This window comes from Strix uralensis, chromosome 1 (assembly GCF_047716275.1).
Source record: "Strix uralensis isolate ZFMK-TIS-50842 chromosome 1, bStrUra1, whole genome shotgun sequence".
Lineage (NCBI taxonomy): Eukaryota > Metazoa > Chordata > Aves > Strigiformes > Strigidae > Strix > Strix uralensis.
Genome location: NC_133972.1, coordinates 79,825,616 through 79,853,346, shown reverse-complemented (window position 1 = coordinate 79,853,346; position 27,731 = coordinate 79,825,616). Strand labels below are relative to the sequence as shown.

Sequence of the window (27,731 nt, the reverse complement as noted above, 5' to 3'; positions counted from 1 at the left end):
AATTGGCTTTTAAATTTAATACATCATGGCTGAAATCTTGGCTCCCTCTTTAATCCATGGGATTACTTTTACTACCTTCATTCAGGCCAGGATTTTGCCTGAGGAACAGCTCTATTGTTCAGCATTATTTCCTAATTATTTTGTTAGGTGCTCTCCTGTTCACTAAAGTACATAGGCTTTCCCCTCTTCAACTTTACTCAGTGGCAGAGCAAATGATACTCAGAGCCTTCAGAGCAAGAAAGACTGAGATGGCCAAAGTGATCTTTTATCCAACTCTGTCACGCTACAGAGCCAATTTCTCCTTGTCTCCAGCTCAGAAAAGACTATTGCAGACATTTGCTTTAGGGCTGAATTTCACTTGTAGCTTTTTTCCAGTTGGTGCTCTGTCCAGAAAAGACCTTTTTTGGCAACTGCAGTTTGAAATTCTATTCCAATCCTGGATCTTAAACTGAATTGGAGAAGTTTACTGGAGATACAGCAATGTTCCCTCCTTTCCTTACTGATCCTTCCCTGCCATCTGCAACAGCCACTAATTTTTGCATAAAGCACAGCTTTAAACAAAAAACCTAGTGCAAATAACAAGTGCACAGTATTGCTAGTGGGCAGTTAAATAACCAGGAAGACAGAAAAAAAAAATTAAGTCTGGGTTTACCTGATGGTATACTGTTAAATAGTACATTCTTAAAAACCATTGAACAAAATGAACATAAATACAAGATTTAGCATAGTCAAGTAGAAAGGATTCATTCCTAAAAGTTTCAAGGCTTGTTTATTTGGTGTCAGCTTCATCAGACACACTTCTCTTCCCTCTAGCAGACAGATTTGTTACTAAGAAGAACATAGAAACCAAACTGTCCACCTTGCAAAATTTGGTCTGACTGTGTGTGATTAAGATGGGGTGATTTGGATCACAATGTTTTGCAGCCAGAAGGGCTAAATAAGCCTGTCTGAAGTCTTGACCCAAATGCTTTGACTTCAAGTGAAGAAACTGACAGCGAGAGAAAAACTAAACAGTTTGCTGCATTGTTCCAGCAGGCACCGAGGCAGGGCTATGCTGTGCAGCGAGTAGGTGTGATTAGCTCATTTGTCATTAGTTTAAACTAACATGGAGCAGAAAGCAGAAGTCTAAGCACACGGAAATAGCACTCTCCAGTTTTGATTAGCCCCTTGTTTATACCACATTGTGGTAAACTAAGGCTGCATTGGCTCACTTAACCCTTCTGCAGGCGTGAATGTAGTAACTCCCATCTCCCTTGGAGAAAGGAACACCCCCCTCCACAGAGGGTTCACAAGAGACAGAGAAGTAATCCTGCAAACTACCACCACCACCATGAAGACATCAGATGCTCTTGTTCTGATCTTAGTCCTGCTTTACATCAATACCAGCACTGAATGGCCTACGCACACAGTCTGCAAAGAGGACAACTTGGAAATACATTACAAAAGCTGTGGTGAGATTTTTTAAATTTCCATTTTTCTCTTAGCTGGGCAACAAAGTTTTTCTTAATGCAGTAAGAGAGGCTTATACACCAGGCAATGAATGGAAGGGTTACACTCTCAACCAGCACTGGGTTGCACAGCTAGAATATTTTCAGTCTTTCAAACATAGCTGGTTTGGTTGACACACACACACACAAATCTAACTGTATTTAGATAAAAGCTAATAAAGAGTAAATAATGTAACCTAATTCAGAATAATAAACTGCTGTCAAAAATCCAGTTCAGCATGAAAGAGATGACTAGGATTTTCATCTTGAAGTTAGGTTAAAAAAAGAGGAAGACCCTAGATCTTTATCTTTTTTACCCCCGGGGACACAGACTCTTCAACACACTGATCTGCTGTTTTCCTAATGTGCAGCAAGGCTGTGGTGATGTGCTTTCTGTCCTCCCACTTGCAGTGGCAAGGGACCCAGCGTGACAGTGGGAGGGATTCGTGTTCTCCACCATTGCCACCGTGGTTAGCGAGACTTTGGCAGCAGCGCTTAACAGAGGCATTTCCCAGGAACCATAGGGTTTTGTTTGTTCTTTAAATCTGTAGAGAAAAGGAGCAAGCGGCACTGGAATGACTGAAAATGAATTCACTGAATGGTGCCTGCTTTCCACCTCCTGCTTTGCTGGCCTTGTGCCTCTCCTATTGTGCTGATCTGCTTTACAACTGGGACAAAGGGAATTAGATTCACAGACGCCTCATTCATTTTCCGCACGTGATGTGAAAAGCGATTCATGGCAAATGAGCACCCTAGAGTTTGTTTTTCCAATTCATCCTGATACAAAGGGTTTCCCAGGGGGCTTTTTCTCCCCTGTAGCTTTCATGCGGTTTTGCACACCCATTAAAATAAAGCCAGTGAGGAACAAGAGAAGTAAATAAATATTTGTAATGCTATTCTTTACTGGCCCACTCCCAGAAGACTAAAGTCAGGCTTCACATATTATAAATGGGTATACTGCATTAGGAAAATATTTAATTAGATATTGAATACAAGCTTTGGTATTACCTTTATTTTAGTAAGAATTCATTGTATGAGTTAATTCTGTTCTCTTAACAGGTCTCAGTTAGCATGAGATGCCTTGACACAGAGGCACAGGCTATAGTTTGAGTCAGTTCAAATCATGATGAAATTTGTCTGCTGGGCACATGTCAGTCAGGCATTGCTTCTTACTATGCACCACTGGCCTAGCTAATAAAATGCATTTGTTTAGAGCTTGTGCCACTTAACTTTGGTTTGCCACACACAGAAAGGTGGGAGGTACATTCATTCAGGAGGAATTCACAGTTTAAGAAGCACAAGCCAGAGATCATACGGGTCAGGTCCCAACACTGAGAGTGGCTTTCTGTTCTCCTGAGCACAGCTATAGGAGATGAGAAGATTACACAGACATGGAAACGATGGATGCAAGAATTAAATCAGATTCCTTGTTTGAAGCCAGATTCCTCACTCCCTTAACAGCTTTGGCAGATTCAGTTGTGGCTGCCGCAATGTTCTGCCCTGACTTTTTCCAGAGGGCACCACACCTGTAGCATCAGACCAGGGTGCACCATCTGCATCTCTGCTGATCTAGCTCATAGTCTGGTAGCTTGCATAAAGCAGAAAAATATAAGGTGTTTTGAGCTGAGCCCAAAAATCTACAGGTGGGGAGGATAAATCCAAATACACTAGTCTCATTCCTTCAGAGAAGGCATTGCTCTTACTGAGCTCACTGGCAAGCTCACAACAGTGCCAAAGGTGCCAATCACTCTTTCAGGAGAGGGCAAGCCTTGTCCCCACTTCATTTCACTGTAAACCACATCTAGATGGGCAGAACATACCTCTGTTCTCTAGCTGTGTCCCACCAATTGTTCTCACCCAGGAGGGAACAGACATTCTAGTGCCTAGGTTTGACAAGACCCTTTCCCAAAAAACCTTCTCATGACAAATTTGTAATGTCATCATGCAGAGCCAATGCTAGGCAACTGCCCCTACTCTTTAGGTATTTCAGGGGAAGACTGCCCCACATGTGCCTCCAGTCTGAGAAATTCCCCATGGCATTTCCTGCTCCACTGAAGATGCCAGAGGATGACACATTTTTGGGACACAGTAGCCACAGTGAGGTGTCTAGTATGAAATCGTGGATAAAGGGTTCTCTGTTGGCTTCAGGAGGATCAGATATCACTTCTATTATTGTTACTCTAAACTCTAGGATGTTATCAGTGAGTCAGGGTTGAATCAAGTAAAATTTAAAGAAGTTGAGAGAATTTTAGCCAAGTACTTCACAACTTTATTTCTGGAGCTGAATGCCCTCTATCAACAGATTAATAGAGTTCAGTCTGAGCATTTCAAAATGAGCTCAGTGTTCGTTTTTACTTTGCAGTTTATCAGATCCTCTCCTATAATGCAGTAAAAATCTGACTAAAGCCAAAACTATGAGCTAACATAACTGTGATAAATGTAGCAATCTTAGGTGGATAACTGAAGACAGAGAAAGCATAGCAATATCCTATACCCAAGAGCAAGTCCCAATTTCCTGTTGCAAACAGTTGCTCCTAGCCACTTCATGCCCCTATAATGCATAAGATACAGGCATGCATCAAGCCCCCAGCCTCTCTCCACGTTCTGGATCCTATAGAAAAGATCCACATTCCCACCCAGCCACATCAAATGAAACATTCAGTAACCAGGACCCCAAGGCATGCATCAAAAGAAAGGGCTAGACAAGACCCTAGCGATCAATAAAATAAATCAGATAAAAATTCTTAGCAGCAAGTCCGGTGGTGAGAAACCCAGACTGAGAGACGGGTGGTCTAAAAGTAAAGTAAATAGACAGTATGCTGCCTCCTGTATATTAACCACAGGAGACATAACACTGAGACAGTCTATAAATAGCAAGATGTTTCCCATCAGTGCCACTCTTCCTCCCAGGAGCAAGTGACAAAAATGAAAGAAGATCTCAAATGACCACAAATCACTTTAGAAACCTGGGCAGGAATCCTGAGATAAAAGCAACACAGGTTAACATCTCCGACTGAGAAAAGAGAACCATAATTGGCAAGTCCATGCAGAGACATGAAAAGAACCTGCTACACAAATGGCTGATTCCTATCCCTTTTAATTTCACAGTGATTTTTACAGTAATAGCTCTTTTGATCTTTCCAGCTACATTTTAAAAGACAATTGTCTGGGAACAGAAAGGCAATGGTAGCAAAGTGCCCCAAGCAGATTCCAGTGCTATTCGAGTGTCAGGCATCCACCTGAAAGTGCAAAGTGCAATGCAGTCGGAGACTACAAAATATAACTCCTCAACGTGTCTACCAGCACCTGCTTCTAGACCATTCATGTAAGCTTAATTGTCTTAATTAGCCGTGAAGACATTCTTACAATGTAGTATTCAAATAGGGCCCTCCTCATAGCAGGTGACTGCTGCTACAGTCACCAGTCACCAACTAACATTTAAAGAAAGAGCTGTAAAAATAGTTTTCCAACTATTTTTACAGCTCTTTCTTTAAATGTTAGTTGGGCCTACATCAACAAATCTGTGTCTCAGAATGCCTGTTTTTGTTTCGACCAGCAAACCCAGACCAGTATGCTCTGTGATAAATAAAGCTCTACGTTTAGATTAGGACCTGGGATATTTCAGAGCTGTCTGCTGCCTGAAACTGATTTCTTGACAGCGCAGAAAATGTTACTGATAAGGCAGAATGTTCTTAGAAAGGGTCTGGAAAGAATCAACCATTAAGGACTCTGTTTTCTGTGCATGGGAGTAAATAACAGGGATTCCAGGGAGATCTTCAGGAGAGTCAAAGTAGTAGTATTTGAAGATGACATCTTGAGAAATATTCCCTCGGCTTTGTAAAACACTGTTCAGACCACATGGGATTTTTTTACTATCAAACACATTTCCCAATTCATGTCTGACTTTGCCTTTTCTTCTTTTTTTCATCTGAATCAAGGTTAATAGCTGTTAGCTGCAATTTCAGGAGAAGGAGCAATCAATTGGTATTAATTTCAACTTCCAGAACCTAAATGTGAAGTTTTATATCTGCATATGTACAGATTTAAAAATAATAAGAAATATTTAGGGATATGGGTAACCATTTGCTTTAATTAATGCCTTCTGCTAGACAAAGAAGCAGGGCCCTATGGTCATCTAGAGAATTATTTTTACATACCAATGCCTCTTCCTAAACAGAGCACAGTCAGACTGAACTTTTGTCCACTGAGCTCCATGACTGCTTGTATAGCTCTATGTCACACTTGAAGCAGGGTCATTTCTATAAAGCTTTTTCCTACCCTACATTGCTACAGTTGGAGAGAGCAGCACTGCCCACTTCAGAACAAGGTTGCACTGGATTGTATTTACAGATAGAGAAACTCTCATTTGTATGGCTTTTCTTTAAAATTGTGGGCTCAGATTTGGATCTGTTAAAATGCCCCCTTGAAGTCAGCAAGGTTATTCTGGTGTAGAACTGCTCTGTTCAGACAGCACAGTATAGACACCCTCCTGTTAAATTCTTCTTTGAGGAAACTTTTCAGTGCTTAAAAAAAAAAAAAAAAAAGGAAAAAAGAAAAAGGAGGCTGATAGACTGGTTACATTACAATTTTCTGATGATTTGTCTGTCCATGCTGAATAGTCTCAGTCTTACTAGGGTCTCCCTCACACACTCAGCCCATCATATCCTTTCTCCTGCATACTGAAAGATCAAGTATACTATTTCTCTTAAAACCTTCTTTTTCCTTTTTTAAAAATAGACCTATAACACCCATCCCTGCTCAATCAGCAATATTAACATGTAAACAAACCTGCTAAATTGCCATCACTGTAGCACTAATTTTACAGCACATCACTTCCTGTTTTCTATGTCAACTGACATTACTGGTCCATTTTCCCCCTTGGCCACACACTTAGATCCTTTAGTTAAAGGATGTAAGTAGTCTGATAGCTTCAGCTGGCAAAGAAAAGTCTGCAAAAAATTCTCACCTCATGCATCTTCAGGGCAAATGTTCTTCTAGACACTTGTTAAAAAAAGGTTCTTTTTCCATTATTCTTTGGTTGTTTTTAGCAGACAGATTGAGCCAGATGCTTCTCTTGGACTTATTTATTTATTTCCCTCAAGCAGTCTCCAGCAATTGCTTCTGCTTCTAAATTATTTAAAGCCACATGACACCAGCTCCCCTCTGATCTTTTGTTGCATAGATCGCTAATGGGCAAACAATCAAAGAACTTAAGAATTTCACTTGAAAACATTTGTTGTTTGTTTGCTCTGTCCAAGCTGTCTTAGTGTCATAGCCTTGCTGCTACACTCATTTGGTATAGCTTACTTATTCCAGGGAGAAGGCCAGATGCTGACATGCATATTTCTGGCACCAGATCCTAACAAACAGAAGCTATCATCAGAATCAAGGTAACATAGATATGAGTGCACATGCAAATCTTTTAAAGTTTTGGTCTCTCTGTGAATTAAAACTACTTTATCTGTTTTATTCTCTGCTTCATTAGAAAGGATCAAAACTTTCTTTTCCTATGTGACCTCTTAAAGTGGTTCTGATTTAATTTTACTTCTTCTTTCAGAGAGGTGTTTTAAAATGTAAATGGTAAGGAGGAGCAGGAGACAAATTTCATACCTCCAAGGTACTCTGGCAGTAACATTAGGTTCAGCATCTAGACTTTGAACCATTTAGCAAAATCAGTGTTAATGCTTTCACTGAGACTAGTAGCGGAGAGATTACCCTCAGCTGAAGTTTTCCTACCATGCTTTAAATTTTCCCATCTAATTTAGTTCTCTGAGGTTTCCTCATCAAATCAATGAAGGTCCTGCATCGTGGACTGTAAAAGATGGTTGTTTATGTATGACAGCCCCTCCTGCTTATCTCCAGCTGCTAAATCTCAACTAGCAGACACATTTTCTACCTATTGACTTTTGTCATGTCTTTGGTTGTAGCTACTGAGTCACTAAAGAACTGCAAGCAGGAGGGGTAACAGCCTGCAGGGCAAGCCATAGGAAAAGGTGTTCTCCCCTTTGGAAACAAATAGGAGAGACATACCTAGAAAACTGTATGTGGCATTACAGTCACGTACCATGGGCAAGGCAGAACTGTCATTTGCTACTGCACTCTAAATTTGAGTCTCTATGGAACGAGTAGTCTAATATACTGAACAGGTGAGTCACAGCTATGTTAACAGTTTGATGAAAATTTGAGATTAGCTTCCTGTATTATATAAAAGTAGAAATTATCAAAAGGCACATTCACTGCATCACGTCAGGAGCAAGAACAAACCACAGTTGCTCATAAGTGCCCCAGTGTAAAGCTTTCTGTGTAGGCATATGAAGCATTGCTAGGCTTTCTTGACATTGCCACATTATCTCATCTAGAGCTGTCATCAAGGCCTTAGAATAGCTTGGACCCTATAATGCTTACAGTTTACCAAAGAAAATAGAGGCAGGAGATCAGGTTCTCTCACCAATTTAACATCCATCAGCAAAAATATCCAGAATAATCTAAGAAAAATTAACACACCTTAGAAAAATGCAAAAAGGACTTCAGCGTTGTGTGTTGGTGTCACTGCACCAACTTCAAGGATGCTTATGGCAACCTAAAACTTATGGGAGGAGCAGTGGCCATTGGGGACAAGAGACCTAAATACCCTGAATGGAACCATCACATACTAAATCCAAAACCTCTGATCTGTCCCAGATGCCGCTTTAAACTCAGGAGAACTTCCAGTTGCCAAAATCTAGGATCTTGAAAGCTGCCACAAATTAATTCAATGCACCAGCTTCCTCTTCACCTGAAGATGGATGGCTCCTGTCAAATGATCGGGCGGGCAGGAACCCAGCTACTTTCCTCAGCAGAGGGAGCATGCCATTCCAATTATAGCTTACTGCCACACTCCTGTGGTGGATTTCAACCCATCCTGGGAAAATGGGAACATTTAGCCCATTTATATGCTGCTGATTACTGTTCTGTATAATCAGTGGTAAAGCCTGCTATCCCAGAGCATGGCATGTGTCTAACAGCAGGGCAGTTTCTAGTAATGTTTGGTTCTATTTCTGACACAAGTTGGCAAGTTTGTTGTGAATCCCCAGTCATACTGGCAAGAACTGATGTCCAGAGATCTCTGTCTCAAGTAGAGCAGTATAAAGAATGATAAAAAAACATATGAAGAGAGGAGAGACAGATCTGATTAGGAATACAGGCAGTTACTATATGCATCCTACTCATGCAGTGCATGGTGTTTTCTTACCAACAAGAACAGAAGAACAAAGACTCTCTCTCTCTAATACATTCCCTGCTGGGCCCAAATTAATGCAGCATTTTCTTGTTACACTGCTGTAGCTGAAGCCTGTCCTGCCTTCCTTTCTCTCTCAAGTTAACTGGGACAAATCAGGATTATTAAATACAAATACAGATCTGTATGTGCTATCTCTCAAAGCCAGCATCTTTCAATTTTGTCTTCTCAAACAGGCTTAGACAAAGCTTTGTCATACCACACAAAACACAGAAACCCCCCTTTCCAAATACCACCGCTGGCAAAAGGAAGGTCTCCATGAACCTTCAGACACTGGGCCTCCCCTTGAGCCCTGGCAAACAGCTCTAACAAGCCTGCTGTCAAGAAAGGTGGTTCAGGCAGGAAAAGGCAGGGAGATTCAGGTCAAGTCTTTGGCAAGGCTGCTTTATGCATGCTGGTGACACCTCAGTCCCCAAACACAGCCCTCCAGCATGGTGTTTTCTTACCAACAGAACAAAAGAATAAAGACTTTCTCTCTCTAATCCCCCTCACACTTCCTGTCTTTACAGGGGCTTTCCTCCAGCTCATGACACCATGCAGCTCCTTGCCCAGGCCACCAGCAGCTACACGGCCAAAGGTGGCAGCTGGGTGACCTCAGCTTGGTACCAGGCAAATCTCTTCCTCTCTCCTCCATCTGCCATACTTCAAGCCCTTTTCTCATAGGCCAAGCCCTCCATCCTGCATCTGATCCTCAAACCCCAAAGTGCTTCTGCTATTGCAGTCAGTGCCCCAGCAGTATGTCTGGAGAAGCTACCAGTCTTCTGAGTTACTGTTTCTGAATATTTTCAAATTTGGACATCAGTTATACTCAGCAGTGAGTTTTATTTGAAATAGCAAGAGACACAGTCTTCATCCTTTATTTAAAGTAATTTCATAAGACACTGGAAAGTAGTGTACGTTTGCTCTTTGCATTACCAGCATTCAGTATTCTTGAGAGAGGAGTGGAAATGATTTAAATATTGCGTAAACACTTTTTTTTTTTGAAGCCATATTTTAAGTTCTTCTTGTTAGTGTTCTGGGGCTTTTTAGCTTATAGATTATACCGAGACCAAATCTTCAGGCTTCCTTGTATAGTCATGTAAGTTTTATCAGAAAGAAAACAGAGTTATTCGCTCCATTAGACATCTCCAAGAGCTTCAGGTTTAAGCAGACCTCAGAGACCACAGGTGGATAGTGCTGTTTACAAAGGGGAATTTCCACAGTCTGTACCCCAGGACATTAAGGATACATGAGCTGTAATCTTCCCTATTCCTTCACCTCCATGTTGCCTAAGCAAGCCAGAAAGGTACAGGAGATAAAACATATCATGACTTCTGCAAAGGAGGCCAGAGTGCCTGTCTGAACTAGGCAAAAGCCTAGAGCTGGTCATGTCTGAGGTGAGCGTCTTGGGATGAAGGATCCTCATGATAAACTAGTCACAGTCAACATGAGTCTCAATTTATTCTGTTTCCTCCTGACCAGGGGGCCACTCTGCTCCTCCCAGCCATGTCTGGACATGACAGTGGCATGCAGTGAAGGCAGGCCCACAGGGAAGTTCATTAAACTGAAGGTGCTCAGAGAAATCTAGATGCACAACCAGATTGCTGCTAATTCACCTGATGCTTCTTCCTCAGTACCTTATAAGTAGATTCCAGTGTCAAATATAACCTTGAGCATTCAGGTTAATTTATTTAAATAGACATTAAAGGGAAAATGTTGAGTGAATACGTAAAGTCTGAGATCCCAAACAGTTCCTCATTCTTTCCCTCTCCTTTTATCACCTTGAATGTTGTAAGAACTAATGACTTAATAAAATTAAGAGCTTTGAAGGTGAGTAGTGTTGGGTAATTACTAAATATGTTTCTTCCTTGTGCTAATTTCCAGCTCCTCTAGCACCAGTCTGTCCTTGTATGACCCTAGCCAAGTGCAGCTAGGTCATTCCATTCAATTCTCTGCCTTATCTGTTCCTAAAAGTGTTATTTTGAAACACCCAAAGCTTACCAATTTGGCGAGTCTTCTCACCACTGCAAGACTTACAGATGTGGACTCTTACAAGCAAAGCTTGTCTGCTTGCTGCTGCTATTCATTCACACCACTGATTTTCATGCTCATATGGAAACAATGTGGTTTTAGGGTAGTTTCAGATGAAAGTAAAGCCAGTAGAGGATAGTTAACAAGATGGGGGGAGGGAGAGAGAAGAATAAAAGACAGAGGCTGTTGTAAAGCAGCCCAGCAAAATTCCTATAACAGGTGCTTCCCATCTGGCCATGCAGTTTCTGTAATGCCCAGTTAGTTACCTAGCAGCTCAGGCTCTGAGGGACAGAGCCATAGCAGGTTAGCACATTACCATTCCCAGCTTCATCTTCCTGCTGGAGATCACCTCCCAGAGCACAGGAGGCTGTGGAGTGTAAGGGCAAACCCAGCTCACAGCCCTGTGGCTTGGTGCACAGCCATGTTCAGCAGGAGCATGAGCTGGTGGCCCCACACTCGCAGTAACTGAGGCATGAAAGTGTGTTCCCATCTGTTGTACCTATTACTGGGGCAATAACCTCCATCAAAGGTACAAGGCTTGCAGCCAGGAGGGTCACACAGATACAGCACTAAGTATGACTGAGCTAATTTACCTATGAATCTGCTGCCAAGAACAAGAGTAGGAAAAGAAACTCTAGGAAGAAAAGTTCAGGAACTCATCTGAACTTCTAGGCTGTACCACGCATGTATGCTCAGTCTTCTAGAAAAACCCAGCCAAATTCATCGCTGAGTACAACAGTAAGCCAGGCTGAAATCTTGCACTATGGTGCCACTACAGGTTGTATGCAAGGAAAACCACATACCAAGCCAATACAGCAATCGATCTCCACTAGGGTACTTGGGTAAGGGTGAAACAGGAGGTGGGATGCATGGGGTCAGCTGGCACTATGCCATGTAAGGGGTGATCAGTGGCAAGATGCCAGGTATGTCCCAAAGTTACCTCTCACAAAGCAGGATTGTACTACGGAAGTCAGTCTTCAGCAAGAGCTGTACATTCAGTGATAGACACTGTTGAGAGCAGAGCATTAGCTACAGCATCAAGTTCAAATAACAGCTCTAAGAGATCTTACAGTGCATTGATTGTTTACAAAAGCCGAGGACTTGCCTGTTTCTCAGAGCAGTTCCCGGAAAGATTTAGAACTGTCTAGAGAGAAACTTCAGTCAAAATCCTGCTCCCAGGCACCTTTCATGCTAGCTGTAAATATGTTGCAGCCCAAGCCCTGGATACAGAGACACAAAAACCGCCCTTTTTCCCCCCAGTGAGCAGATTTTTATTGATAAGCCTCAACGTGTTTGCAAAATTTCCAGCAATGTTTTAAGTGTTGGTAATATATCAAAGCTGAACTGGAAAAGCAAAACTCTGCAACCAGTTGAAGAGTTTCTAGCTTTAATTATGGAAGAAGGAGCAGATTGAAGGGAGTGGGTGGAGGGAAGTCTGGGAACATACAGTACTGTGCACTATGAAATGTTGCAGGGAAGTGGAAGGCTGAAGGGCAGCCCCACGTATTTTAGAGATTTAACGGTAAATGTTATTGCTCTGCACATGTGAAAGACATAACATGTATTTTTTTCAGTCTAACCAGCTCACTTCTGATTAAGGCAAACAAGGAAGAATAAGTATTAAACCTCCATAAGAGACACACAGTGACTCACAGTTGTGCATCTGAGATGAAACACAAAAATGGCAACTGCCTCTAGTTGCCTTTGCCACACGAGGGACTCCTCAGTGTTTAAAGAAAGAGGGGTATGACACACTACCTTAGTTTATAGCGCACAGCTGAATTTACAGACATCTTCACTTATCAAACTGTTAAAAACCACAATTTTCTTTAATTTCCTTTTAGCATCAACCTTTCTGCCTACATGTTTTGGAATCCAAACTCCCTGGCACCATAGCTTTAGCAACACAGCCATCCTTTCAATTGATTTCAGCAGGAGGCCCCCACATACACCACAATGTCCAAAATGTTGGATTGCAAAATCATAGCCTGAATTTCCAGAGGGAGATGGTCAGAAAATTAATTGGGGCTTCTTTTGCCAATGGAAAAGTTTACATTTCTCAGCAACAAAATCCAAGTGCTCCAATTCACAGACTTTTAATTTCTTGTATGAGCGCTTCCACATGATCTTGCTCTCTGGGACAACGCTTCTTTGGATACACCGGAGTCCTATGCTGCATCACTAGTGGCACAGTAGAAGACACCTATGGCTACGACACACCATGAAATAGATCATCTGGCAAAAGAGCTGAACCCATAGAAAAAAACCCAAAACAAACAGGCATGAAATACCCAAACTAAAACAACTCTGGGGACAGGTTCATTGTAAGAAGTCCATGCTTTCCAGAGAAGCTTGGTTTCATGAACAGCCCCTTTTCATCCAAACAGTTACTGATGAGAAATTTTGAACCTAAAAATCAACTTCTAGTCCTAATATGATTTAATTTGTTGACTAAAGCACAGCCTTGTCTCTTTGAAAAGAGAAGAGTAGCAGTGCCATTTTTGACCATAGTTCCCTCTGGAAGTTAGAGCCAACAATTTTAGTCATTTGACAACCAGCACTATTTGCAGGCATCAATGCCCATATTGCTCTGAATCTGAGCAGCTGTTTCCTGAACCTTATCATCGCACCACACGCAAAACAGAAATGAGAGGAGCTCTTGCAGAAGTCCAGAGGAAAGCGGAAACCAGGCCCTGAGAGGTGGTAGAGCCCAGAGGGGAAGCAGGCATAACGGTCCCGGAGAAAAGAGAAGTTTGACACACTTTCCTGCTGGAGCAGGAAACTGCTCTGCTACCCAACTGCAACAGCTTCTGAAGCTGCAATAACAAAGCGAGAACTGACAGGAATATAGAAAGGGAGGAAAGACAACCCTCTGACTCTTGTCACACTTAAGCTGATAAACAACTCCAGGCACTAACTTTTTGTCCCAAGCACATCATGCAACTGCAGAGACTGCTTTAGTTGTATGGAGGACAAAATCCAGCACAGGGACGCAGAGCTTTGGGAAATACCAATGTCTTTTATCTCCCTCCTTTAAACAGTTCTTTTAATTTACCAGAATTTAGGGCTCCGGAGCTCCTTTTGGACCACACTAACAATCCATGTGCTCACAGAGCCTGGCTTAGTTAGAACCCCCAGCTTCCCCCAGTACTTTCATTCATTTCATGCTCCCCTCTAAGCAATCAGGCTTTTGTCACCCAGGCTTGGTCCCTGTCAGCCCCTACAGCTGTGGGGCACTGCTGCAAAAGTAGGGTCAGACTATGAAGATGCTAGCTCAGCCTCACAGAGGATGCTCGTGACCCAAGTTTCACCACAGCATCAAAGGAAAATTCTCCCAACCCATTATTTTTGATTCAGTGAGAAGATTACCTCAAGCAACAATAACTTAGAAACAGAATTCAATTCCCAAGTCTATATTTTGTCACCACCAGTTCTATGTAAACCAGGGAGCCTGTGGCTGCTTCTGCACATGCTGCAGTTGCTTCTCTGGTTTACCACAGAGAAGGAAGTTGGATGCACAGGCTGGCTGGAAAACCACTGTGAGGGACAAACCTATGCCTAAAGCAAGCCTTGAGGCTCAAGATGATATGCTCTGAACTGGCCAAATCTTTCACCTCTAGCCACAGCTCTGGAAAACACTTGCACATGCTGTTGGTTGTGGCAGCTGAGCTGTCAGTTGTTGCTGCCGGCTGTCACCAGAGAGTGACACATTGACAAGCCTTCAGGCATAGCAGAGTCTCATGGAGGCTAGCAAGTAAGAAGGTGGAAGTGGGGAGAAAGCAATTATGTTTGTACAAGAGTTTTGGAGCTTAATGCAGAGAAAGGGGTACTGTAGGAACTTGTAAGAGCCATGTTCACGTCAGTCATCAGCTGACTTTGACCTCTGAGCCCAGATCTGCTAAAGTCTCCCAGAAAGGGAGAAATGTAGAATATTTCCTGGGTTAGAAATATCACATGATGGTGGACCCAGCATGAAATACTGCTGGATCTCAGTTACACAATTTTATTTTCATTTTTGGACTTCTCATCCCACTTCAGGATTCAATTTCCCAATCAGCCTCACCAGGCCATCTTGCAATACAAATGAGTTAAAAAACATCATCATAACCAATTGCTCATCAGTGCTGAGGAAGGAATGGCAACGCGCAGACCCTGGGAAGAGCAGCTGTGCTAAAACTTCACTGTTGAATGAGTATTGACTACCCAACACTGTGGGGAACTTGATTTCCCTGAATTTAGCTCATTTTCCCACACAGCAGGTTTTAGCCACAGGTAGACTATCATCTGAGTGTGCTTCCAATTGAAGTGGCAGGAAGGACAGAAGTAACCATTAAACACAGGGTATGGGAGCTTTGAGCACATCTTGGAAAATTTTTAAGGAATATGTAGTCTGGTTTTGATAACACTTCTATGTTTCATTGTTTTCTTCTATACAGTCAGTTTCTTCTTAAAAATGCAACGTGCTACCACTACTTTCTGTCTCCAAACAGATCCCCAGCAAGATTTTGCTTTCAGCATTGACCATTGTTCTGATATCACAACCCACACCTTTAACATCAGAGGTGCAATAGTCCTAAGTAAGTGAATTGATATTGTCTCATGTCATAAACAGGTAATCCATGTGTGAGTGCTGGTATTAAGTAAGCAAGGGTGACCACCTCATATAAATATGAATGGGCTTCATTTCTGTGAAATTTCAAAACCTGTGAGGGACTACAGAAATGTCAGTTCTGTTACTGGCTCAGCCTCAGACTACGTATGTCACCCTAAGCAGGTCATATCTGCCCTCAGCCCCTATTCCTCTTCATCTGTACATATGGATAGCCGAGGTGGGGGATGCTCTAGAGCTTGTCTTCACAGCTAAGTCTTCTGGGGAGAGTCTTGTTGAATGAGACAGCTACAGCACCCACACTCTTGTGCCAGCACCAGCAGTGCTCACCAAATAACCAAGGCTGACCCTTGCAGGTAGGAGACTGAAGGGACTCCCTCAGGGCAAGGTGAGGGCACCTCTCTCCCCCTCCTGGGTATGCAGAGAAGCATGCTGGAGGAGTGCTGGGGAAGTGCTAGCCTGAGGCAACACAGTCATGTCATCAGCTCACCACTAGTGCTAGCTAGCACTTGACTGATCAGCAATAAAAGGTCAAAAGCAGAACTGCATTTGAGCTAATGGGCTGGGTGCACAAGTTAATATTAGCCATAGCTTGCTTTGTGATCCTTGCACAGGAAAGCCACCTTCTTGCAACCCTGTTGGCCCCAAGCTCACTTAGAACCTATACTACTGGAGCATACGTATGAGAGCGCTGCTGTATGCTCCTGGTGCTGAAAATAAGTGTGTGTGCCAAGTATCTTTTAGCATTTGGGAATGCTTCCTTGCATGAAAAAGGTCTCCCTCCCATGAGACATGCTGCCCTTTTGCCTGGGGACCATCAGTTTTCAGGTGGCTGCAAAGTTAAACAAGCTTGCAAAATCACATTACAGGCATCTGCAAATACTTTTCCAACAATTTGGAGTACGAGACCTCCTTCTAAATCCAGCAGCCTCACTGGCTGTATTTATGCTAGTAAGCCAGGCACAAGCAGGCAACCTCCCAGCATTGCCAAGCTGCTATACCAGTCCCTGGCACAAGTTTGTCTTGGACCAGCTACTGTTTTCCCAGGCAGCAGGTACAGGCTGCTCCCAGGGCCCCGTTGGATATGGTTCCTCTGCTAGGGACAGTAGGAAAGAAAGTTTAGATGTAGGGACATGAGATTTACTATGCCAGTTGTCTCAGAGTCAGAGAATGGTTGTGGGCATAGTTTATTTAACAATAAAGATATATGCTATTATGTCCCTTAAGGGACTTAGAGACCTGTTCCTGAAGCATGGATTTTTATGTATCAGGAGTTCTCAGTGAAGAAAAAACATTTAATGGCTTAAATATCAGGGGAAAAACATGGAATCTTTTAAAAAAATAAAGTAGCAAACCTGTTTACCCTTGCACTTTTTCTGAGCTCTCTTTCTGCTTTATATGTAGGACACAGCATCAAGGAACTGTACGCCAAGGTTGACCTGATCATAAACGGGAAGACCGTCTTAACCTACTCAGAGACACTTTGCGAGCCGGGTCATTCTAAGCTTATTTTCTGTGGAAAGAAGAAAGGAGGTAATTTAGGTAGCATTCTAAGTGTTTGATGGCTACTGAATACTCCAAGCAGGATGCACCCGCTGTGCTGCTGAACGCACCAATACATCGTAATGTTCTGTTTACTTCAACAGCATGTTAATGGATGACAGAAACACAGTAGGACAGAGACATTTTAATTTCAGAGACTGCTTTTTCCCCTAACCTGTTTGCTTGCTTTTCTTTTAATCACAGAATATTGCACACACATGGGATTTCAAAGTCCATAAAAAGTAGCTGTGGTAATGTGACCCCATCCAACAGCAAAGAGGTTCATAAGCCCTATTTATAGCCACATGGTTGTCATGTGAGCAAGAAGTATGTCAAAAATAAAGTCCAGTTCTGTAAAAGAAATGGCTGAGCAAACAAACAAGCCGTTCTGAACATGTTCTTCGCTATTAAGCAAGTAACACTTCCTGTCCTTAAAGGGAGTTCTTAACTCACTTTAAGAGGAATAATGCTTGAATAAGGATATTTGGACTAAGACGCTATTTGATACGATCTATAGTTTGCATCTTGTTTCTGCTCAACATGTGCCTATGTGGCAGTCAGATGATTTCAGTTCATGACAGTCAAACCGCCAGACGGTGCAGACTTGCAGTAATTGGTTTACAGTGACATTAGCTGCCCACAGAAAGCAGACATCTTTGGTCCCAGGTGAGCCTGGGCACCTGTCAAGGTCTCTTCTGCCATGACCCAGGCCAAGTAGTGCAAAGCTAGCCATGGTATGTCCAGAAGAGCTATGGGCATGCCTCTGGACTGTAATATCCACTTATCTTAAATGGTCCCTCTTTCATCACTATCATCTCTTTAGGCTGATTTTAAAATAAACAGGTAGAGCTGCAGGGAAGTTTCAGAGTCATTGGAGCACCAGTTAGTTTCAGAAGCTCTGCTTTCCTTCCATTTGCTCGAATCTCCATCCTGAGAACACTGCAATAATTCATGTGCAAGGGCTATGGCTTTAAAGACCATGCATAGCACTACTGCTAAGACAGCCTCTGGAAAAATTACTCAGACATTTCACACAGCATAGAAATATCACAAAGAATAATAGAGAAATGCTGCATGAGCAACCAATTATGTAAATCCTGTAAGCCAAATAGACAAAAAAAATTAAATTGAGAGGTTTCTTCAATTGTGAATTGAATTACAAGGGGGGAAAAAGCCACCCACAGACCTATTGAAAAACTATCTTATTCTGATGAAGTACTAAATAACATCCTTTAGAGAATACATTAAGGAGAAGTAGAGTCAGTCCCGAGCTTAGCACAAACTGCTATTCACACATTAAGCCACAAAACCAAAACCTCCTGGGGTTTCCAAGCCCCTTAATCTTAAACTGACAGGTGATTGTTCTACTAATTGAAGTACATTATGATATAAAACCATAGTTGGTTGTTTAAATCATACTATATATCTTCATTTAGAAGCATCCCTAAGTTAGTGCAAGGACCTCTGCCACACACTTTTTAATAAACATCCTCTTGTTCAGTAGCTGGTTTTATTTAGCAATTAAGTCACAGTGGGAAAGAAGTGAACTTTCTCAGACTAAGGTTCAAACTGAAAATGTATTTCTTAATTAGTTGACATTTGATTCTAACCCATGTTTTAGGACACAGAATTAAGCTGAAGACCAATTTGAGGCAATTCAGCACAGCCATAATTTGCCATATTAGCACATCTTTAAATCTGACCTAATACCTATACAGAAAGGACAACATTGTGAATGGCCAAGTATGCAGCCTAGCAAAGGTACAGAGGAGCAGATAGCCCTTTCAACTGAAGCTTTTCATGCAGAGCCCCCTTTTCCCTGTTGTACAGGCAACATTTCCAACATCTGGCCAGACCTGACCTGAGTTTAAGTATAGTTCCATACAGAATTTGCTTGCCTTCCACAAGGAGGCAAAAAAACCCACCTGTTCCTCCCTCTCCCAAAATGGGACAGAACGTACTTCCGCTACAGGCTTTGTTGGTCCACTCACTCATGAGGATAACTGGAGCAGAAGTTAAAAGAAAGAGAGGTTTGCAAGTGCCAGATGTGGCAGTCTTGGGTGTTTGGGGTTGCTTTTTTCCTTTGCTCACATATAATGCTACAATTTTACCATGACTGGAAATACTGTAGGAGACTTAATATAGCTGGAGGTTTCACGTTCATCTTAATCATATAGTATTTACTATTTATGTTAAGCAAATGTCACATCTGGCACTGCTCACTGGGACTCCTAAATAGGATTCCAAGATCTTTTTCTTTGAGCTATATGCCTGTTGTGAAGTTGTTAGCTCAAAGGTTGCAAGGAAATGGTCCACTGTCCATTTAAGAACAATAACAACAAAACTGCTAAATTCTTTGTGGCATAACATGAACTCAGGTCTTCCTCTTTTTTAGTAGAAAGTGCTGGTTATTCCCCATTTCCTCTGAAGAAAATGGTTACATAAGATTTAACAGATTTCCCTATGCAATCACCAAAATCAGAGAAAAAGATCTACCAGGGTAATGTTTAGCAATGTCCCAACCACAACTTGCAGGCTTAAACGAAGCTTCCTGACAAGACAGTTGCATCCTCTGCAAGTCCACAAGTTTTCTTTCAGGCCCAACTGATAAAGGCACCATCAGAGCACTTGCACGATTCCTTGTGCACACTCCCAAACCATAGAGAAAACCCCCCTTGCTTCTGACCTCCATTCTTTACATTATTGCCTTTTTCAATATGTGTTACAGTGAGCAAGTTTCTAAAATAGTATTTGTGAAGAGAAGTAAAGACTATAACATGAATTACAGAACTGGGTATCACATTGAGAGTTTAGGTACATGTGTCTGAGAAACTAGCTATACCACAAAGCTAGGTCTTTGGGGCTGATAGAGTGCCATCTTGCTTAGCCCCTTTATCTCACTTTTTCCTCCCCAGTAAAGAGAGTGGATGTTTCTCACCCAGCTATGTATTTATATACGGTTTTCTCACTCAACTATACGTGTATAGCTGGCAGTTATTCAGATCACTCCTGCATCCCTAAAACTCACAGAAGTTGTGTGTCAGTTGCATGGGTGCAAGATCGTGTCCTAGAAGAACTCCAACATGGAGCATTTAAGTTCTAAAAAGACTTAAAACATAGAAAAAGGAAGAGGTGGGTGCAGATGTACAGGGCCTTTATATAGCACAAGAGTGTGAGAACGTATCAAGATTTTTCAGTGCAAGGAAGATTTGAGAAAGAGGAGTGAGAATTTCATTATAGGTGTTTTGTCAGGAATGAGAGGCATCTTCATGATAAATGGTAACTAGTAACTTGAAGTAATCCTCAGGAAGTTCTTTCTTACACATTTGAAAGCTCTGCTTCAGCCTGGAAGCTACTAGAGGCCTGCTCACTGGCAGGGAAAAGGACTAAGTTACTTCTGGTAGAAACAACAGTGAAAAGCTGCTACAACAAAATCACCTCAGATCAGTAGTACATTAGAAATGTTTTCCAGGATGCTCTACAGAAATCACCTTCAGTTAAGTCTTTAAGAAAAAGAGCTGAAAATGAAAGGTAGACTGAAAGCACATCACTGATTACAGCATGCTTGACAGGTACCATAACTTACCAACAGACCAATAAAGACATAGAGGAATTTTTAATTGGAAAAATGCACTTGTGATTTATGCTGTTCTGAATGTTCATGCATTTGTTGCAACTACATCTGGGCTTGCTCTAAAAAGACCACAGAATTCTTTCAATGAGCTAGGCTCAGTATTTGTGACAGTTACACTTACTGCAGCAGATGTGTTCATCCTGTTTCAATGAAGGAATGCAAAAATGTATGAATATATGGAGAAAAATGTATATGAAGGATGCTGTGATAAACTACAGTCCTTAAAGCCTTGGAGGATGTTTACACTTCTGGAATTATAGCAGAAATTCTCATGTGAGAGGAACGTTGAATGGGCTTTGAAAAGGCTCATCCAGCCAGCATAGGCACTGAGGAGGTTGCCATGGTCTGAAGTGAAGATGAATGATGAAATTCAGCAGATCTATGGATGCATATTATTTTCTGGCAGGTCTCAACTAGCTGAAGATGAAAGCTGCCCTTGCTCTATCATGACATACCTCCAAAGCAGCATAGTCCTTCCCTCCCCCCATTCCTTGAAGCAAGAAAGGCCACAAGAGTTATCTAGAGGTCTTGTTACAGAACCACAGAATGGCTGAGGTTATGAAAGGACCTCTGAAGGTCATTTAGTCAAACTCCCACCTACTCAAGTAGGGCCACTTTCAGCTGGTTGCCCAGGACCATGTCCAGGTGCAGTTTTTGAATATATCCAAGGATGGAGATTCCACAACCTCTTTGGGCAACCTCTGCCAGTGCTCAGTCACCCTCACAGAAAAAAAGTCTTTCCTGATGTTCAGAAGGAAACTCCTATGTTTCAGTTTGGAGCCACTGCTTCTTGTCCCATCACTAGGCACCACTGGAAAGGCCCTGGCTCTGTCTTCTTTACACCCTCCTTTCAGGTATTTGTACATATTTATATGCTCTTCCCTAATCTTTCTGTTCTCCAGGCTGAACAGTCCCAGCTCCCTCAGGCTTTCTCACTGAAGAGATGTTCCAGTCCCTTAATCATATCAGTGGCCCTCCACTGGACTCGCTCCAATAGCTCCATATGATTAATAACTGTGAACCACTGCACAATCCCTGGTTAGAAAGAGCTAAATAAGGGCAATGCTGAAGATAAAGCGGTTAAACATGGACCTCAAACTGAACACACAGCACCTAGCTCCACAGTTGGAGGCTCCCTAAAAGATAGTACAGCCCTGAGTGACTCCACTGGTTACCAAGCAAAGGCATAGCTACCACACATCAGAGCAATCATGGAAAACTTCTCAGGGCTGAGGCAGAGCCCTAAGACCGCATTCATCTAGCTCTGATGTAATCATTATTTTGCCACATCAAAGTCGGGGAAAAAAATAGCTTCTACCTACACTGAAGGAGAGATTAGCATTGCCATCATTTCAGAAGCAAATTTATGGCCCGATGACTCCTACTTCATTTTAAAATATAGGCTTTGCAGAGCTTGAATACTGCATCTGTATGTTTAGGGTTCTGGATGGCTTTCTGACAGCCTAGGTGAGACCCTAATGAGCCACATGATCCAAGAGGAGTTTCCATGTCTCTTGTGGAGAAGGAATTTTGGGAAGGGTGACTGTTTACAGCCTAGTTTCCTCTCCACTCTGTTGCCATCCAAGATTTGCTAGGCTCACAGTCGACTGAAGGAGACAGTCAAACAAGGCTCTCTACTGAACAAAAACCATAAGCCATGCCATTGCATGTCCATAGCACCCTGAAGGGGCAGCTCACAGTATGGTTTAGTACACATCAACACACATACAGCTCAAGTCCCAGGGGAGTCACTCATCAAGTCATGCAGTCTGCAAGTGCCTTTAACTCCCATTTAGACTCCAGCAAAGTTGTGAACTGAGAAGTGGGCTGCACTGTATTTTTAAGATTCTTGAGTCACCGCTCTCTTCAGCGGAGATGTGTCAGACTCAAGGACTCTTGCTTCATGCACAGAAGCAAGCAGCGATGCCGACTGCTCTTTGAAAAGCAAAAGACTTCTTGGCGCCCAGGTGAAGCAGCCAGGGATGGAGAGGGAAATGAGTACAGTATGAGTGCTGCAGCATAGTTGATCAGTTTGAGAGTGACAAGCCAAAACATATGTATTCTATTCTCTGTTTTGGAATTAGGTTTTTCAGGGAAACACTGAGAAGTTCTGCATCTTCTCCACCTCCCAGGATCATCAAGGCATTACGTTTAACAAACTCCTCATTAATGCAAAGGTGTAGAACATTGATGATGTTTCAGGTTTCTACTATTCTTTTCCCTAGTTTATCTTACAGTCATGATTCTTTTATACAAGTTTGTTACAAAGCATTGACTAACATTTCATAGCATGTGTGGGGGAGACCTTCTGTGAACTCTCTTCCAAGTCATACCTACTGCATGGTGGGATGGACCATACAACATAAACATGTCACAAACCTTTTGTGCAACCTTTCACAAGAAACAGTTTAAATCAGCACAGTGAGACTGGACTAAAACAACTCTCTAGAAGTGACAAGCATCAAGATACCAGCACATACTCATATAAATATGATGAAACACTCCTCTGTCACTGTCAAAGTAAAGAATATTTCACAACACCTACAAAAGAGAATCCTTAAACAGTTCTTAGACTTTTCCACAACTTGTGGAGGGCAAGTTGTGCAAGAAATTCTGAAATACTGAAACATCTACAAATTTTATTTTCAGTCAAGTCTGCACAGTTTGGCCAAGTAAGCTATGAAAAAGTAGGAGGAACTGCAGAACAGCTTGCTAATTCTGTCCATTAATGCCAAAGTTGCCCTTTCTTCAACAGCAAAGAGCAAGCATGCCTTGCGATTAGGGAGATGAGGATTGAAAGGTGGAACTCCTGGGCTCTATTCCAGTCACCAACACAACTTGTGATGGCTTTAGTACATCATGTAACTTCTTGGTGAAGGCTCCCTCAGCAGTGAGATAGACATGTTCTTAATACTTTAAGGTCATGTTCAGCAAGCAGTCAGAAGTCCACACCTACAGAAACACTCAGCTCAGATTGCTTTCTCTTAAAGTTACCAAAACAGTATAGTTCAGCTTTTGCAGCTGCAGGTGTTTAATAGATCATGCTAAAGGATTTTCATCTGGCAATCCCCTTCCCTTTTCATTTCCCCATTTGCAGGATGTGTGCTGACATAGGAACACCTACCCGGTTGCGCAAAGCCATACCCCGCTCCTCCACTCAGACAGGGGTTGCAGGTCCTTCTTGAGGCCAGGCTCTGCCCAGCTTTCCCCGTAAGGCAGTACACATCCTGACATTTCTCTCAGGAGGTCTGTTGCAAGACTGTGTAGAGAGCACTTTGCAGCTCCATAACACTTGTCACTGGAACGCTTTGAAGTACTATTACAAAAAAGCATCTACAATCAGCTGCTTGTTTCCTTCTTCATGTGCTGCATGTCTAAGCACTCATTACCATTTTTGCTTTTCAGAACACCTCTACTATGAGGGACCAGTCACACTGGGATTCAAAGAAATCCCACAGGTAAGTTGGTCACAGCTGTGCTCCCAAGCAGAAGGGCTTTCTGGATGAGGTATGGTTAGAGGACTACCAGCAATCACATCAGCATATTGCAAGCTCCCCCAGCTGGCACACTGGATCTGATAGTGTTTACGTAACTAATCTTTTTCAAAATGAAATCAAGTGGCTTTGCTTAAAGCTTTAGAAAGCCACCACTATCCAGAGACAGACAGGTTTTCTCAGGATAGACAATCCCCTCTACCAGCACTGAGTCATACAGCCATACAATACTTTAGCAGGCTCACCCTCTATTACTCTTAAAATAGAAAAGAAGCAGATCCAAGGGTCTCCCGAGAGACTAAGGCTGCAATTCAACTCACACCTTAGTGAGCTGAACAATTTGGAAAAGCTCATTCATCCTCACTGGCTATAAAGAAAGGCAATTTAGATAACTATTGCAAATGTATGTGTTCCACTGTACATACATGGCATTAGAGACAGAGGTCTTCTAGGTTGCAAATGAAAGTACAAGTTATTGGACCAAGAACATTTTCTCTGGCCCTACAGAGCCTTAAAATAAAAACATAATTTCTTTGAAAGGTGACAAAACAGAAGTACTCTAGGCACTGCTCTGAATTTCCTGGTCATCCATTACAGATGCTTTTTACAAGCAACGTTCTCCACACTCAGCTACATGTCCTTCTAGAAGGTCAACCAAATCCCATTGCAAAGCAAGATAGGTTTCAAATGCTGAACACACCAGTGTCTCCTAACTGGGTACAAAATGAAGCTATATTTGACCAGTAAATAACAAAGAATTTTTAGCCCCACACATGAAGAGACTGAAGGGGAGAAGGCAAGATCTGGATCAGGGCATCTGGTTGAGAATGTGGTAAAGAAAGGATCAGTCACCACTGTGAAAGCACACAGTTCAGGTGGTCAGTCAAACACTTCTTAGATACACTCACACAGAGAAGCGTAGCATGAGCTCTCAGTTCTTGAGCATCAGACATAAAACCTATGTCAGAGCCTCAAAGATGAGGTCTGGGGCCTGCTCAACACTGGCTTGGTCCAGGTGCAGGAAAAGGAGAAGACAGGATCAAAACAGGGATACAGAACTACGACATGAGTCCCAGAGAGCTGGGCTTGCCAAGACCTGCAGAGGTGACAACAAGGATACCTGGCTTCTGGGAGGATCGAGTGTCCATAACAGCTACCATCTCATGTGTCTCAGTCTTCCCTTGGTGATAGTGGCAACCACACCTTAATTTTCCAAGGCTTTCACACAGGGAGCTGGGCCCCTTTATGCAGGCTGTTACCCCATACAGCCTGCTTCCCTAAAGGCTACATCTAGCAATGTTGTGTTGAGCAATGCCTTTTGATCTCTCACACTGGAAGCTCAATATGAGCTCACCAAACTCACATCAGTCAGCATCCTGCTCCAGGAGCAGGTTTACTAACATACTGAGGACACTTATATAGTAAAGGCTCTAGACAAACTGACTAATAGGTCTTTAGACCAAGAGGAAGCCCTAGAAACATCCACACAGACCAGTAAAGCTCCAGTTCTGGGCAACTTAGCTGAATTGGGAGCCAGAAATTCTAAGACTGTTCACAATCCTCTTAATAACAATTCCTACCCATGAGGAAAAAATTATTCTGGAGGAGGAAAAATATCTAATCACTAATGAGCAATGGAAATGAGTTATTATAAACTCCCTTCAATGAATGAAACTATAAGTTCTGGAGAATTAACATGCTTGGGAGAAAGGGAATAAGAAGCCTTTTTTGTTAATTAATCAATCAGGCAAATAATGCCATCCTTCCATGCTGGCAATAAGGAGTTATTCCATGCAGCAATCATCATCTGCTCATTACAAAGAACAGCCTCATCTGAGCAGCACAAAGGACATTTGCACAGTCTGTACAGCAATTACAACAAAGCTGTATTCCCATGAGCATGTTGTGTTGCCATTGGGCCTTTCTCTAAATTTGGATGTTACACTTAACTTGAACATCTCTGCGAGGACACAGGCCAGTTATTGCTTTAGAAATCCCATGGTAAAAAGCAAATGCCAAGAAACCTGACTCATTCTAGCTGCACCTCCCTTCTACTCCACAACCAAAAGAATTCTAAGCAGGGCAAGAGCTTTCTATGGTTCAAAGCCAGGAGGCCACTGCTGCCAAGCTCTCCTACCCCAGGTTTTGCTCCTCTCCACACTCCAGAAACCATAGAAATACTGCAGTGCCAGATAATCTAGAGTGAATGAAACCTAGTTCACCTCTTCATCCAAATCTGTTAGATGAGCCTTGTCACCTTCCCTGTCCAGTGCTTCTCCTTCAAGTGTCTGAAAAGAGCAATTTTGACCAATACAAAAAGCTGCCATGGCTTCTATAAGGTTGAGATTTTTGCACTTCAATGATACAAGTTCACCCCAAAGCCTGAATTATTAGTTTTAATTACACAATTTGAAATTAAGGCTACTTCTTGTTTTATTACATGGGAATTCATCACAGATCAAGTCATCTGTACACACATATCCCCCAAGGTGCTCATACAAAAATTCATATCAATAAGTGCACACACTGAACAACAAGATCCAAGGAAGAGAAGTGCCAGACAGCTGAGCACCTCTTCCCCTTCCAGTTACTAAACAGCACAAGACATATTGTGCTTGCTCATAAGAAACATGAGAAGTTACACAGATCTGAAGGGAATTTTTATGCATCAAAACATTTTGTTCTCCTTGCACTGTTTTAATTTTGAACTTGTGCTGTCAGCATTGATATCCCTGATGAAAGTATTTTGGCAGAAAATATGGGCAAGTCCTTTACCAGTTCTGAAACATTTGGACAGGAAACGTTTTGGAGGAACTTCATGGGAAAAGTATTATTCTGTTTCTAGGAAGAGGACTCCCTCATAGAAACAGTAGCAGTTACATACTACTGATGGGCTAATCTCTTGTTTTGTGTTTGTCTCATACAGGGAGATTACACTATTTCAGCAAAGCTGACTAATGAAGATCACGTCACTGTCGCTTGTGCTGATTTTACCGTGAAAAATTATTTAGATTATTACTAGCAAAAAAATAATTTCATGAAAGCTATAGACTACCAAAGCTATTCAAGCCAAGTGAGCTGCTTGCATGCTACAATGATTCTGAAGGAAATAATCCCCACATGGAAGTTCTGATGCTATTCCTCTTTATAATTCACTATTTTCAAGAAATCACTAGACCCTCTAGTGGCAATTTTATCTCTAAATGCACAGTGTAGCCCACTTTTTGCTTCTAATATATACAGCTGCAAGTAGAAAGTATCCAATACCAACATTCTCATTTAAGGATGAAAATAGCATGAGGTAGAACAGGCGAGAGCCTAAACATTTTTTTGCAGTAAGTTATGGAGGTATCCATTTCTAACACAGGCTAAAGATGACTTTCATGTGTACCACATATTATACAGTTACAGCACTCAACATTTTCAATCTTCCCTGGGGCCCATCTGGAGCCTCCAGACAGTATAGATTTTGTTATAAGCACAGAACAAAGACCAAATAGGATGAACATGCCTTTTTTCCAGTGACCCATGTCCTGTCACTGGATTTATATCACTCAAGTCTTCTGGAATCTACCTGGATTTTTTTGTTCTTTAATGCCTTTTAAGTGATATGTGAATCATTCTGTACCTAAGCTATATGCTCTTCTTGCTTCTCAATAAATTTATAATGAAAGAATAA

The 27,731-nt window shown here is 42.1% G+C and overlaps 1 protein-coding gene across 2 annotated transcripts; it reads left to right on the top strand.

The window, feature by feature from the left end:
• The first annotated feature begins 1,153 nt into the window (after positions 1 to 1,153).
• On the top strand, positions 1,154 to 27,731 carry LY86 (lymphocyte antigen 86). 2 transcript variants are annotated; one of them, XM_074892842.1, is made up of 5 exons: positions 1,157 to 1,451; positions 15,264 to 15,350; positions 16,787 to 16,915; positions 23,964 to 24,016; positions 26,979 to 27,731. In XM_074892842.1, exons 1-5 carry the CDS (start codon positions 1,331 to 1,333, stop codon positions 27,072 to 27,074), a joined length of 486 nt encoding a protein of 161 aa, XP_074748943.1. In that variant the 5' UTR covers positions 1,157 to 1,330; the 3' UTR covers positions 27,075 to 27,731. The 2 variants fall into 2 exon arrangements, with proteins under 2 accessions (XP_074748953.1, XP_074748943.1); XM_074892852.1 differs by lacking the exon at positions 15,264 to 15,350 and having other exon boundaries at positions 1,154 to 1,451.

Excerpts from the sequence above, each read along its gene's own strand:
- LY86 (XM_074892842.1), top strand. The coding sequence starts at position 1,331 with ATGAAGACATCAGATGCTCTTGTTCTGATCTTAGTCCTGCTTTACATC. Across the intron at positions 1,452-15,263 it reads AATACATTACAAAAGCTGTG|ATCCCCAGCAAGATTTTGCT; the intron begins GTGAGATTTTTT and ends GTCTCCAAACAG. Across the intron at positions 16,916-23,963 it reads CTGTGGAAAGAAGAAAGGAG|AACACCTCTACTATGAGGGA; the intron begins GTAATTTAGGTA and ends TTTGCTTTTCAG.